This window comes from Rhincodon typus, chromosome 2, assembly GCF_021869965.1.
Source record: "Rhincodon typus isolate 14 chromosome 2, sRhiTyp1.1, whole genome shotgun sequence".
NCBI classification, from domain to species: Eukaryota; Metazoa; Chordata; class Chondrichthyes; order Orectolobiformes; family Rhincodontidae; genus Rhincodon; species Rhincodon typus.
The window spans coordinates 143,019,320-143,033,692 of record NC_063333.1 but is presented as its reverse complement, the minus strand read 5'-3'; the positions used below and the strand labels follow the sequence as shown (position 1 = coordinate 143,033,692).

The 14,373-nt window shown below is 42.6% G+C and overlaps 1 protein-coding gene across 1 annotated transcript in view; it reads right to left on the bottom strand.

Moving 5' to 3' along the window:
* The window catches only part of LOC109938024 (copine-4-like), a 162,219-nt gene extending 148,205 nt beyond the window's left edge, over window positions 1-14,014 (bottom strand). The window contains exons 1-2 of the mRNA XM_048609230.1: window positions 13,952-14,014; window positions 4,680-4,751 (exon numbers count right to left, since the gene is read on the bottom strand). Of these exons, the coding sequence (XP_048465187.1) occupies window positions 4,680-4,751; window positions 13,952-13,972 (93 nt within the window). The 5' untranslated portion in view covers window positions 13,973-14,014. The remainder of the gene's footprint in view (window positions 1-4,679; window positions 4,752-13,951) is intronic.
* Window positions 14,015-14,373: the final 359 nt, after the last annotated feature.

The window sequence follows — 14,373 nt, the reverse complement described above, 5'->3', positions numbered from 1 at the left end:
GCTCAACAAGTCCACACAGACCTTCTGAAGACCATTCCACCCAAACCCATCCACTAACCCTATCCCTGTATTTCCCATGGCTAACATAAGTAACCTACACATCCCTGAACACTACGGACAATTTAGCATGGCCAATCCACCTAACTTGCACATCTTTGGATTTGCTGCATTTGAACGCAGGCTGCTGCAGTATCTGAGGAGTTGCAAATGTAGCTGAACATTTTGCAACCATTGGCAAACATCCCCACTTCTGACCTTATGATGGAGGGGAGGTCATTGATGAAGCAGCTGAAGATGGTTGGGCTTAGGACACTGCCCTGAGGAACTCCTGCAGAGATGGCCTGGTGCTGAGATGACAGACCTTCAACCAACAACTGCAACCATCTGTGAAGCACCTTGCTGAGTCTTGAGAGGACTGTTTTGTTTGCACTTAAATTATGTTTTAAAAAGATGTTAATGACGTTTACTCCTCCAAGTATGTGACCAAACCAGGTGCATCTTAACCACTCTTGTCATTTCACCACGAAACAAAAAATCACAGTTCCTCCTTCTCTCATTTACATAACAACATAAGAACCAGGAGCAGGAGTAGGCCATTTGGCCCATCAAGGTTGCTTGCCCTCTTGTTCTAGTTTCACCCACCAGTGGAAACAACCTCCCTGCTTCTATCTTATCCATTCCCTTCATTTTTCTAAATTCCAATGAATATATTCCCAGTATATTCAGTCTCTCCTCATAAGCCAACACTCTCAACTCTGGAATCAACCTAGTGAAGCTCCTCTGCACCCCCTCCAGTGCCAGTACATCCTTTTTCTCGTAAGGAGACTAAAACTGCACACAGTACTCCAGGTGTGGCCTCACCAGCACCCTATATAGGTGCAACATAACCTCCCTGCTTTTAAACTCAATCCCTGTAGCAATGAAGGACAAAATTCCATTTGCCTTCTTAATTACCTGTTGTACCTGCAACCAACCTTCTGAGATTCATACACAAGGACACCCAGGTCCCTCTGCACAGCAGCACACTGCAATCTTTTACCGTTCAAATAATAGTCCTTTTTACTGTTATTTCTGGAAAAGTGGATGACTTCACATGTATCAACATTGAATTCCATCTGCCAGACTTTCGCCCACTCACTTAAACTATCTATATCCTTCCGCAAACTTTCAGAGTCCTCTGCACACTTTGCTCTACCACTCATCTTGGTGTCATCCACAAACTTTGACACACTACATGTGGTCCCCAACTCCAAATCATCTATGTAAATTATAAATAATTGCAGCCCCAGCACTCTGATCCCTGAGGCACACCACTAGTCACTGTTCGCCAACCAGAAATGCATTCATTTATCCCACTCTTTGCTTCCTGTTAGTTAACCAATCCTCGATCCAAGCTAATACATTGCCTGTAATGCTGTGCACCTTTATCTTACGCAGCAGCCTTTTGTGCGGCACCTTGTCGAATGCCTTCTGGAAATCCAGATACACCACGTCTACTGGGTCCCTGTTGTCCACTGCGCTTGTAATGTCTTCATAGAATTCCAGCAAATTAGTCAAGCATGACCTGCCTTTCATGAACCCATGCTGCATCCAGCCAATGTGGCAATTTCTATCTAGATGTCTTGCTATTTCTTCCTTGATGATAGATTCAAGCATTTTCCCCACTACAGAAGTTAAGCTAACCGGCCTATAATTCCCCATCTTTTGTCTACCTCCTTTTTTAATCAGTGGTATCACATTTGTTGTTTTCCATTTGCTGGAACTACCCCAGAGTCCAGCAAATTTTGGAAAATGACCACAAGTGCATTTGCTATTACTCCTGCCATCTGTTTTAGTACCCTGGGATGCATTCTATCAGGGCCAGGAGACTTGTCTACCTTTAGCTCCATTAGCTTGCCCAACACTACCTCTTTCATGATAATGATTATGTCTAGGTCTTTATCTACCTTAATATCTTTGACATCAATTACTGACAAGTTATTCTTGTCCACTGTGAAGAGCGACACAAAATATCTGTTCAATATCTCAGCTAATTCCTCATTTCCCATTATTGAATCCCCCTTCTCATCCTCTAAAGGATCAATGTTTACCTTAGCCACTCTTTATTGTTTTATATATTTATAGAAACTTTTGCTATCTGTCTTTATATTCTGAGCTAGTTTAGTCTCATAATCTATCTTACTTTTCTTTGTAGCCGTTTTTGTGGCATTCTGTTGACCTTTAAAGTGTTCCCAGTCTTCTAGTTTCCCTCTGGTCTTTGTCACTTTGTATGCCTTATCTTTCAATTTGATAGCCTCTCTTATTTCCTTCGACATCCATGGCTGATTACCCCTTTTCCTACAGTCCTTCCTTTTCACTGGTATATACTTCTGCTGAGCACTTTGAAAAATTGCTTTGAAAGTCCTCCACCGTTCCTCAACTGTCCCACCATAAAGTCTTTGTTTCCAGTCTACTTTAGCCAACTCCTCCCTCATTCTACTGTAGTCTCCTCTGTTTAAGCACAGGACCTTGGCATTGGATTTTATCTTCTCACTTTCCATCTGTATTCTAAATTCAACCATACTGTGATCGTTCCTTCAAAGAGGACCCCTAACTATGAGATAATTCATTATCCCTGCCTCATTACACAGGACCAGATCTAGGATAGCTTCATCCTTTATTGGTTCCCATCTATTGATTTCAATTTTCTGACACTTTACAAGATCACAGAATTGATACAGTGCAGAAAGAGAATGTTCCAGTTCTATTCCCCAGTGCCAATCCCTTGCCTTTTACCCCATATCTCTGCACACTATTTCCATCCAAATAATTATCCCCTTGAAAGTCTCAACTGAACCTGCCTCCATCACATTTCTAGGCTGTGAGAAAATTTATTCCCGCATCAACCTTTCATCATTTGCACATCACTTTAAATTGATTCCTTCTCATTTTTTTTCCAGTTCTTTTTCTTGACTCAAAAATATCTGAAGACTATCACAAAGGCAAATCCCAATAGCTCCAGGACCTTCTTATGGCATCAAAATTAGACTCTTCGAATCAAAGAGTGATGCTGCACAGAATGGAGGCCATTCAGCCCACAATGCATCTGCTGGCTGCTTGCAATTGCAGTCCAGGTAGTTCCTGCTCCCCTCCTCTTTCCTTGCAGCCCTGCAGCACAAGGGGTGGCTCAGTGGCTCAGTGGTTAGCACTGCTGCCTCATAGTGTCAGGGACCCAGGTTCGATTCCACCCTCAGGCAACTGACTGTGTGGAGTTTGCACATTCTCCCTGTGTCAGTGTGGGCTTCTTCCAGGTGCTCTGGTTTCCTCCCACAGTCCAAAGGTGTGCAGGCGAGGTGGATTGGCTGTGCTAAATTGCCCATAGTGTTCAGGGATGTGTAGATTAGGTGGGTAACAGGGTAACAGGGGGATGGGTTGGTGCTCTGAGGGTCGGTTTGGACTTGTTGGGCCGAAGGGCCTGTTTCCACACTGTAGGGATTCTGTGAAGTGGGTGACCCCACAATCTGTGTCTTCTCAAGCAACATAACAAATCTCAGACTCATGCCTCATTTATATGAGGATCTGGGCAGGCCATTTAGGACTGAGATGGAGAGAAATGTGTTCACCCAGAGAGTGGGGAGCCTGTGGAATTCTCTGCTGCAACTCAGCGTCAGTGGTGGAGGGAGTGAATATTTGTGAATGTCACAAGAATTCTCAAACCTCCAAGTGAGGCGTCAGAGGGAAAAGCTTTGGGAAGCACTGAAGTAGATATTGGGTTTGTTTGACCAGCAACTTCTTACACAGTTACAGTTTGTAGAACAATTGCATTGTTACACTCACTGCTTCCCACCCTTTACCCTCACAGTAATCACATCATTAATTGATTCTGGATCCTTCTGTTGGAAAGACATTGTGAAACTTGAAAGGGTTCAGAAAAGATTTACAAGGATGTTGCCAGGGTTGGAGGGTTTGAGCTATAGGGAGAGGCTGAATAGGCTGGGGCTATTTTCCCTGGAGTGTCAGAGGCTGAGGGGTGACCTTATAGAGGTTTATAAAATCATGAGGGGCATGGATAAGGTGATTAGCCCGGGTCTTTTCCCTAGGGTGGGTGGGGGAGTCCAAAACCAGAGGGCATAGGTTTAAGGTGAGAGAGGAAGGATTTAAAAAGGATCTGAGGGGGTAACTTTTTCACACAGAGGGTGGTCCGCGAATGGAATGAGCTGCCAGAGGAGGTGGTGGTGGGTACAATTTCAACATTTAAAAGACATCTGGATGGATATACGAATAGGAAGCGCCTAGAAGGATATGGGCCAAATGCTGGCAAATGGGACTAAGTCGGAATGCGATAGGCGCTCAGTGTGGATGAGTTGGACAGAAATGTCTCTTTCTGTGCTGTATGACTCTATGATTCAAACAGCACATTTGTTAAAATGCCAAATCTCTTCCTTTGAAATGGCATTGAAGTCAATGAGACCCATTGGATAGAATTCAAGTTGAAGTAATTTGAAAGCTGGGAACAGAACACCAAGCACAGGGGAAGCTGAAAGACAGTAAGGAAAGTGGGTGAAATTCCAATGCCAGCTGAGGTTGGCTACTTTTTGAATGCTTGTCATTCTTAAAATGTTGTCACTGCTTCCTGAGCCTGAAAGGACACATCAGCCTGGACCCCACTGAAGGTGATGTTAAACACTTGAGTCACCTACTGTTATCGATGATTTTCCGGCTGTGTTTCCGTGTTTCATCAGGGATTTTGAAAGCTTTCTCTGGGAAATAATCTGTAACAAAAGGAACAAAACATTTCAAATAACTCTGGTCACAGAAGAGGATGCAACAATACAGGATCAATACAACAAGAACTGGGAGCAGGAGTAGGCCATTCAGCCCCTCAAACCTTCCCCACCATTTAATACGGTCATGACTGATCTCAACTCAGCCTCAACTCCAGTTTCCCATCTGCTTCCCATAACCCTTTAACCGATTACTCCTCCTTAAATTTACTCCCACACTCTGGGGTAATGAATTCCATAGTTTCACAACCCTTTGGGAGAAGTAATTTCTCCTCATCTCGGTTTTAAATCTGACACCCCTTATCCTAAAACTATGACCTCTCGTTCTAGATCACCCCCACGTTAAGAAGCATCCTCTCGACATCTACTTTATCAATCTCCTTTAGATCTCCTTTCATTCTTCTAAACTCCAGAGAAAATAGAGCTAAACTGCTCAATCTTTCTTCATAAGACAAGTCTTTCGTTCTGGGGTTAATCTAGTGAACCTTCTCTGAATTACATAAATTACTTAAACCAGCTGCAAGAACAGCACAAATTCCAAAGTTTTCTTCCTTACAAGGAGAAAATGATCATTAATGTGATCAGTTTCATGGTGGTCACTGCACTGACAGAGGTGTCATCTTTCAGATGAGATGTCTAATCTGTGGGCCCATCTGTTGGCTCAGATTGGATGGAAAAGATCCTTGGAATTATTTTGAAAACGAGCAAGAGCGTTTCCCCAGGGTCCCACTCAATCTTTACCCCTCACCCAGCATCAGAAGAAACAGATTAACTAAAGAATGCTGTTTTTTGCTTTCTTGCTGTGCGCAAGTTGGTTGCCACGGTACCTATTTTATAACAATGACTGCACCTCATTTATTGGTCATGAAGGGCTTTAAGATATTCAGTGTTAATATAAAAAGATACTGAACATGTTCATATTTTGCCCCCTGGACATATTTAAAATATAGAAGAATGATGCTGCAGTTAAGTAAGCCAGTCACTAGAGGACAATGTCCGTTTCTAGTCAGTCACTGAGGAAGCTTGCTCATTCACTCGAAAGTAAAGATCATAATGAAGGGGGTCAGGGAATTGGGAGGAATGAGGATTAGAATGATAGACCAGGAGGAAGAAAGACAGAGAGAGAAGCTGAATTACAGAGAGAAACAGAGATAAACTAGGTGAGACAAAGAGAATAGGTGTGAGAAAGGGGAAAGTGAAAGACAGGGAGAGAAACAGTGAGAGTCAGAAGGAGCTACAGAAAGAGTGAGAGACTGAAAGAGAGAGACCTAGACTGAGGGAAGAGACAAAGAGAAAGACAGAAAAAGAGGAGGAAGGACAGAAAGACACAGAAAAGTGAGATAGAGCAAAAGAGAGACACACAGAGGGAGAGAGAGAGAGGGAAAGAGAGATGGAGAGAGGGAGAGACACAGAGGGAGAGACAAAGAGAGACAAAGAGAGAGAGAGACAGGGAGAAACATAGAGGGAGAGAGGCAGGGAGGAGAGAGGGAGAGAGACAGAAAGAGAGCAACAGAGAGACGGAGAGAGAGAGAGACAAAGGGAGTAACAAAGTGAGATAGAGCAAGAAAGAGAGATAGAGAGACAGAGACAGAGAGAGAGATGGAAAGGGAGATGGGGGAGTAATAATGCAAAATAAAGAGAGCATGAGAAAAAAAAACAGTTAAGAAAACTATTTGATGGATCATAACATATTTCCCATTACAGAGGGAGATTGAGCAGCTTAGCAAAGAGAAAACAGTACACAGGCTGAAGCATACTGAATATCATGAACTGTGTGGATGATCCTTAGGCCATCAGCAATATTGAACAAATTAAGCACACAAGGCATATAGGAACTTTGTAGGAATAAAGTGCCAGAATGATGTGTCAAGGAGATTGTGAGAACAAAAGGAAAGAAAGTGTAGAGTAGCTAAAGACAGGGACTGTACTTAGTAGCTAAGTTGGCATTTCCATTCAGTTGAAAACTCATTTCTGTTGTCAGTTGGGAAATCAAAGGAAAGAGAGGAGATTAACATAATTCTTGCAGATGAAATAAATCAAATCACTTTTTTAAAAAGCACTGGGCTTGCTTTTGCTTCAGTGATGATCTGAAAAGGTCATTCCCATTATGGTGCTACAATTGCAGACATATTTAAGGGGTATCATCGTCCCATTAGATTTGTCTTCTCCTGGATAAAGCACTCCTCATTAATACTCAGCAAAAGATCATGCACACACAACTGATAATGATATTTGAGAATGTACACTGAGTCAGACTTCACAACAAAACAATGAGCTCAACAGAATCAACAACATTTAAGAATACAGAGTTATGGCAGTAAAGGAAATGGGGTGAATTACAACTGAATTAGATGCGATAAGAATTGAAGAGAGAGAAAGAAAAGTCAGGAGAAAAATAAAGAAAAATTGTTATAGTGCAAAATTTGAATAATTACTGTATTGCAGTAATGAGATTCCAGAATTTCAGTTTCTCATTTTTCTGGGCATCACAGGAACAGCATTAACCAGCTCCTTACACTGTTAAGTAGCAGGCCTAACCTTCTATGGTGAACAATCACTTGGTAGAGCAGAGTTTAAGAAGATACAAAGTTAAAACCATCAAAAAAGTGACCAGACCCTGCCTGAAGAGCTCTAGGCCTAAGCTGTAAAAATCCTTCAGAAAATACAGCCTTTCGTCAAGAAGTGTTTGTTAATCTCCCTTTTCAATAAACTAACTGGTTTTATCATTACATCTCCTTGTCCTGGATTCTCCTCCACCCAGTTGAAAAAGTGGTTATCTCATGTAACTTATCAAACTCTTTAAGAATAAAAACTTCAAAATAAATCACTCTTAGCTTAATATATTCTAGGCAACACAAATCTAAGTTATACAATCTCTCCTCATAATCCAACCCTTGGAACCTCAGTCACCTTCTGTTGAATCTACAGTGCCCTCCATCTGTGATCAATATAAACTTTCTAAGATGTGGTACTCAGAACCATATGCAGTACTCTGCACTATTATACAGGAGGGTGTGGTGATATTGTGGCCATGTCACTGGACTAGTAACCCAGTCTAATGTTCTGACCAATTGGGATTAAATCCCAATTAGTGAAGTTTGATTTTTTTGAAGAAAAACTAATCTAATGTTGACCGTATCATAAAAAGAAAACAGGTTCGTATAAGGTTGTGCAGGACATTGGTGAGGCCTCTTCTGGAGTACCATCACCCAGTAATAGGAAGGATATTATTAAACTGGAGAGGGTTCAGAAGAGATTTACCAGGATGTTGTCAGGTATGGAAGGTTTGAGTTATAAATTAAAGAAAGGCTGGATAGGCTGGGACTTTTTTCACTGGAGCATAGGAGGTTGAGAGGCAGCCTTATAGAAGTTTATAAAATAATGAGGGGTATTGATAGAGTTAATGGTAGCTGTGGTTTCCCAAGGATGGGTGATTTCAAGACGACAGGACACATTTTTAAGGTGAGAGGAGAAAGATTTAAAAAAGACATGAGGGGCAAATTTTTTACGCAAGGGTGATTCAGGTGTGGAGTGAACATCCTGAGGAAGTGGTGGATGTGGGTACAATTATAACTTTTAAAAGACATTTGGATAAATACACAAATCCTTTACCTTTATTCATTCACAGGATGAGGGTGTTGCTGGCTAGGCAGCATTTTCTTCCCATCCCTAATTGCCCAGAGGGCAGTTAAGAGTCAACCACATTACTGTGGGTCTGGACTCACATGTAGGCCAGACCAGGTAAGGGTGGCAGTTTCCTTCCCGAAAGAATATTCATGAACCAGATGGGTTTCTTTTCCGACAATCGACAGTGGATTCATAGTCATTAGATTCTTAATTCTACATATTTATTGAATTCAAATTCCACCATCTACCATAGTAGGATTTGAACCCAGGTCCCCAGAACATTATCTGGGTATCTGGATTAACAGTCTAGCGATAATACCACTGGGTCATTGCCTCCCTGAAATAGGAAAGGTTTGGAGGAATATGGGCCAGGAGCAGACAGGTGGGACTATTTAATTTGGAATTACGTTCGGCATGGACTGGTTGGACCAAAGGGTCTGTTTCCCTGCTGTATGACTCTGTGACTATGACTCAATGACTATCTTTTAGGGAAGGAAATCTGCAGTCCTTACCTGATCTGGCCTACAGGTGACTCCAGACCCTACAGGTTGACTCTGAACTGCCCTCTGGGTAACAAATGCTGGCCTGGCCAACAACACCCACAACCCCTGAATGACTAAAAGAGAAGGGTCTAACTTAGGCTTTGTAGATCTAACTCAAACCTTTATCTTCTTTACTTGATTAAGCGGGAGGAAAGGACACACACTGATGCTGTGTTTCTGCTTTAATTTCGGAGTTGAGCATTTCAGACAGGATTAAAGGTTTTCTGCTGTGATGATATGGCAGTGTTCAATCGTGAATAAAATACTGTGTTTCACTCCAAAGATATGACTCTTCAGGATATGCAGGAAGCAACTTCACCAAAATAAGCAGTAAATTTTTCCACTGCAACAATTGAAGGCAGTTCTGTCCTGAAGGGTTAACCTAGTTAATAGGCATAACTAGATGCCACAACACATCCATCAGGAACTAACTCACCACTTGATGAATATAAACTGCAACGTCTAAATGAAAAACTGCAGATATGAAATAATATTGGAGACCATCAAGCCCATGCTATCCACAGACAGTGGATAATCCACTTTGTCATTCGCAATATTGTATTTAAATTTCCCAAGGGAACACTCTGTAAATAATCACTGATTCTCAATGTTAATGAAGTAAAGTTGCACAATATTCATACATCTCCATTTTCTGCTTGTGGGGAGATTGGAACTAGGAACACAATTTAAAAATAAGTGCTTTCCCATTTCAGTCGGAGGGTTGAGGAGAAATTCTGCTTTCAGAGGAGTGTTACTCTGTGGCAGTGTGACCAGCCCTAACACCATCACTACTGCAGAAATGAGGCCCAAGGTTTTTAAATATGAGAATATTAGAAATAGGAGGCCCAAGGTTGAGTAGTATTATCAGAGACCCAGGCAACATTCTGGAGAGCTGGTTTTAAATCCCACCATGCCAGAATCCAATACAAATCTGGAATTAAGAGGTTAGTGATGATCATGAATCCATTGTCAATTGTTGGGGAAAAACCCATCTAGTTCCCTAAAGCCCTTTAGGGAAGGAAACTGCCATCCTTACCTGGTCTGGCCGACATGTGATTCCAGACCCACAGCAATGTGGTTGACTGTTAACTGCCCTCTGGGCAATTAGGGATGGGCATTAAATGCTGCCCAGCCAGCGACGCCCTCATCCTGTGAATGAATAAAAAAAGGAACGAGCACAGGCCATTCAGCCCATTGAGCCTGCTCTGCGTTTCAATGAGATCATGGCTGATCTTCTACTTTAACATTCTCCTGCACTGTCCAAGTAACCCTTGGTATTTTTCATATGTAGACATATGCTCAGTAGCTGGGCCACCACAGAACTCTGGGGGAGAGAGTCCCAAATGTTCACCTCCCTCTGAGTGAACAAATGCTGCCCCATCTGAGTCTTACATTCAAAAGTCCAGAGAACATGGCGTTGGTTTGATCTCTCTTGACAGGACAGTCCCATCAGCCCAGGATCAAGTCCCATGAAACCTTCATTGCACTCCCTCTTATGATAATGATAGTTAAATTCTACCTGTGAAGTGAAAACTGCTGACTAACCCTCCAATCCTCTTGCCTGCTTACTTTTCCATTCTGGGATGTTGAGTGTTGTATAGCTTTCCTGAGTGTTTATTTTACTCAAGCATGTGAAGAAGGGGTGCAAGAGGGAAGGGAGTGATACAACAGAGTGAGGACACGTCTTGGTAGGAAGAGCTACAGTACGTGCTGCGGTAGCACTCTGAGACTCTTACTGACTTATAGAATCTCCATGTCAACCACACACACCGAGTCATCGCCATCTCAATGCTCTCGTTGAGGTTGGCCGACTGTAACACTGATTCTGCTCTGATATCAGTGTCTGAATCAATGAGCCTGGAACCTTAAAAAGTAATTGCCAGCATTTTTATTCAAAGTTTACATTGAAGAAAGGGCACATCATTCACTAGAATTAACCTCTCCCTGCGCATCAGTAACCAAGAGTTTGGGCAAGTCACACATGAACAAATGTCTGTGCCAACTGCCAGGATTAGCATGGCTTAGTTTTCATCTTCTTCCCTCTGGGAAGGAAGATAGCTGCCCCATTGGAGCGTGGTTGCAATTAGGTTCTTCATTGTGTTGGTTATTTACCAGCACAGCTTCCCATTGCTGTCACACAGGATGGTACCATCTAGTCACCTTTAGTTCATAGAATCCCTACAGTGTGGAAACAGGCCCTCAGCCCAGCAAGTCCCACACTGACCCTCATAGCATCCCACCCAGACCCATCCCCCTAATCCCTGAACACTTTGGGCAATTTAGCATGGCTAATCCACCTAGCCTGCACACCTTTGGACTGTGGGAGGAAACCGGAGCACCTGGAAGAAACCCATGCAGACATAGCCAGTCGCCTGAAGGTGGAACTGAACCCAGGACCCTGGTGCTGTGAGGTAGCAGCACTAACCACTGAACCACCATGTCACCCCTGCCACCTGTTTGAATTAATAAACCACACAAAATCCCTGAGGGACGTGGTAGACTGGATGTTGAAAGGATGTTCCCTCTTGAGGGAGAAACTAGAACTAGGGGCCACCGTAGACAAAGGGGTCTCCCAGTGAAGATGGGAATTGGCTGTGAAAAGAGAATTCTCTCCCCCAGAGAGTCATTCTCAGCTGACAAGAAAGTCAAATAGTGTAGGGAGGTAGACAGGAAAAGAGAGGCCATCATGCAGGCTTAACGGGCCGAATGGCACACTCTTGCTCCAAACGCACATGTTTGTAGTAAGCTCATATGGTGACAAATTCACTTCCATTGTCACAGGTTAGAAATTTCCGAGTGCCAGAATGTTCTCTGAAGCAGCACTGACTGAGGTAAGGGCTGAGTATTTATCATGTTCGTTTCCTTTTAAAAAAATTCAGCAAGTTTTTTTTTTACCCCAGGCAATGTAAGAATAGAATCAAGATAATTATCTCGAAGCTCACAGTGGATGGCCATTTTAGCGTCTGATCAAAGGGATGATTTATCCAATTTGTTGAAATGCCATAGAATGATTTTTCTTCACTTATTACAGAAGCGAGTCTATGTGTACAGGTGATAAATATGGATCTCGAACAGTTACGTAAGGGCTTGAAGAGCTGAATTAGCATGGAAGAAAGTTAACTCTCCTTTTCTCTTCAAATTCAGGCAAAACGGCTAATGGGTGAAACAATTACACACAAAGCAGACAACGTGCTCCTGCCATCATAAAATGGAATGCATCTCTAATCATTCTCTACCTCTCTAGAATAGTATTCTTCATGTCTATTATAGAAGAACTGGGAGCAGGAGTAGGCCATTCAGTAGGCCTTGAGCCTGCTCTGCCATTTAATACGATTATGGCTGATCTCATCTCAGCTTTAATTCCAGTTCCCTGCCCGCTCTCCATTACCCTTCAACCTGTTACAATAAATAATCTAAAAATTGAAAGTACTGCAGATGCTGGAAATCAAAAACAAAAACAGAAATTGCTGGAAAAACTCAGCAGGTTTGGCAACATCTGTGGAGAGAAATCAGAGTTAATGTTTCGGGTCAAGTGACCCTTTCTGAATGAATAATCTATGTATCTCCTCCTTAAATGTACTCAATGTCCCAGCATCCATCACACTCTGAGTTCCACAGATTCATGACCCTTTGAGTGAAGGAACTCCTCCTCATCTTTGTTTTAAATCTGCCCAACCTTTATCCTAAAACTACGACTTCTGGGTTGGCCCACAAGGGAAAACATTGTTTCTACGTCTTACTTTATCAATCTACTTTAGCAGCTTATTATCCTCACTTAGAATAATCTGGATCCTGTCAATAGTCAAACTTCATCATTAGTTTCCTCCGTGCTGACTGCATTAATGCTCCATTTGTCTTCTTTATCATTGTTTATTTTCTGTGTTTGATAGTTTCCTGCGAGTCAGAGGTTTAATGGTTTAAGCCTCTCACCAGGACTCCAAAACAGAAGCTGGGCTGACCATTTGGTACATACCTGAGGAAGTGCTACACTGCCACAGGGGCCATCTTTCAGATGAAACATCAAAACGGAAGTTACAAAATGATGCTTCATTCTTTCTTCCTGCTAGGTCTCCGATATGAACTGGTCACTCTGCATGGAGTGAAATGTGAAGGACTTAGATATGAAGAAATAATCATGAGTTCATGTGGGAAAAATGGAAGACAACGACTAACCTCTCACCTGAAAAGACAGCACCTCCAGCAAAGCTGCATTTGCTCAGTACAGCCGCTGTGCCGATGCCAGCCCAGATTGCATGGTTAATTCTCTAGAGTGTGGCTTGTACCCAAAACCTATTGGCTTAGAGCTGAGATGGAGTCTCTTTACCAATGTTTACAGATGCACCACAGAAAGCATTCTATCCCAGATGCAGCATGGCCTGGTACAGTTACTGCTCTGCCCAGGACTGTGAGAAACTACAGAGAGTTTTAAACACAGCCCAGTCCATCATGCAAGCCAGCCTTCTATCCATTGACTCCATCTACACTTCTAGCTGCCTCAGAGAGGCAGTCAAAATAATCATCGACTCCTCCCACCCTGGTTATAATCTCTTCCAACCTCTTCCGTCAGGCAGAAGGTACAAAAGCTTTAACACGTGTACCAATGGATTCAAGAACAGTTTCTTCCCCGCTGTTATTAGAATTCTGAACGGTCCTCTCAAATTTTAAATTTAATGTTGATCTCTCTCTTTGTGCACCTTCTCTGCAGTCTTCACTCTGTTCTATTAACCTAATGCACTTTGCATTGTATGATCAGCCTGTACTGCTCACAAAACAAAACTTCTCACTGTACCTACGCACATGTGACAATAATCTCTGTTCCATTACCCTAATGCACTTTGCATTGTATGATCTGCCTGTACTGCTCGCAAAACAAAACTTTTTACTGTACCTCAGTACATGTGACAATAATAAAGCAAATCAAAACAAAAAAAAAGAGTCAAGACAGCGTTTATAATAACCTATATTCACAGCAGCACAGAAAATTTACAACAGACCTGAACACTGTGGGTGGATGCTTACCTGGCCAAGGGTACATTCCATCCCACCAAGAATTTCACCCTCCTTCACCCCATTGTGTAAGTGATTGCTGCCAATATCGTGGACTTCAAACCTCAGGCGCTGAACCTCCTCAAAGTAAAAATCCACCGTGTAAACTTTTGAGAAGACTGGATTTATGCAAGTCCGGATAACCTCAGTCCTGTCAACCTGGGTGGGAGGAAATCAAAGATTTGGTTCAGCTCAATGTCAAGAGAGGGTGCATCGTGAATAACATAAAATATACACACACACACACAGACACACACACACACACACAGACACACACACACACATACACACAGACTCACACAGACTCACACACACACACACAGACACACACACACACAGACACACACGCACACACAGACACACACGCACACACACGCGCACACACAAACACAGAC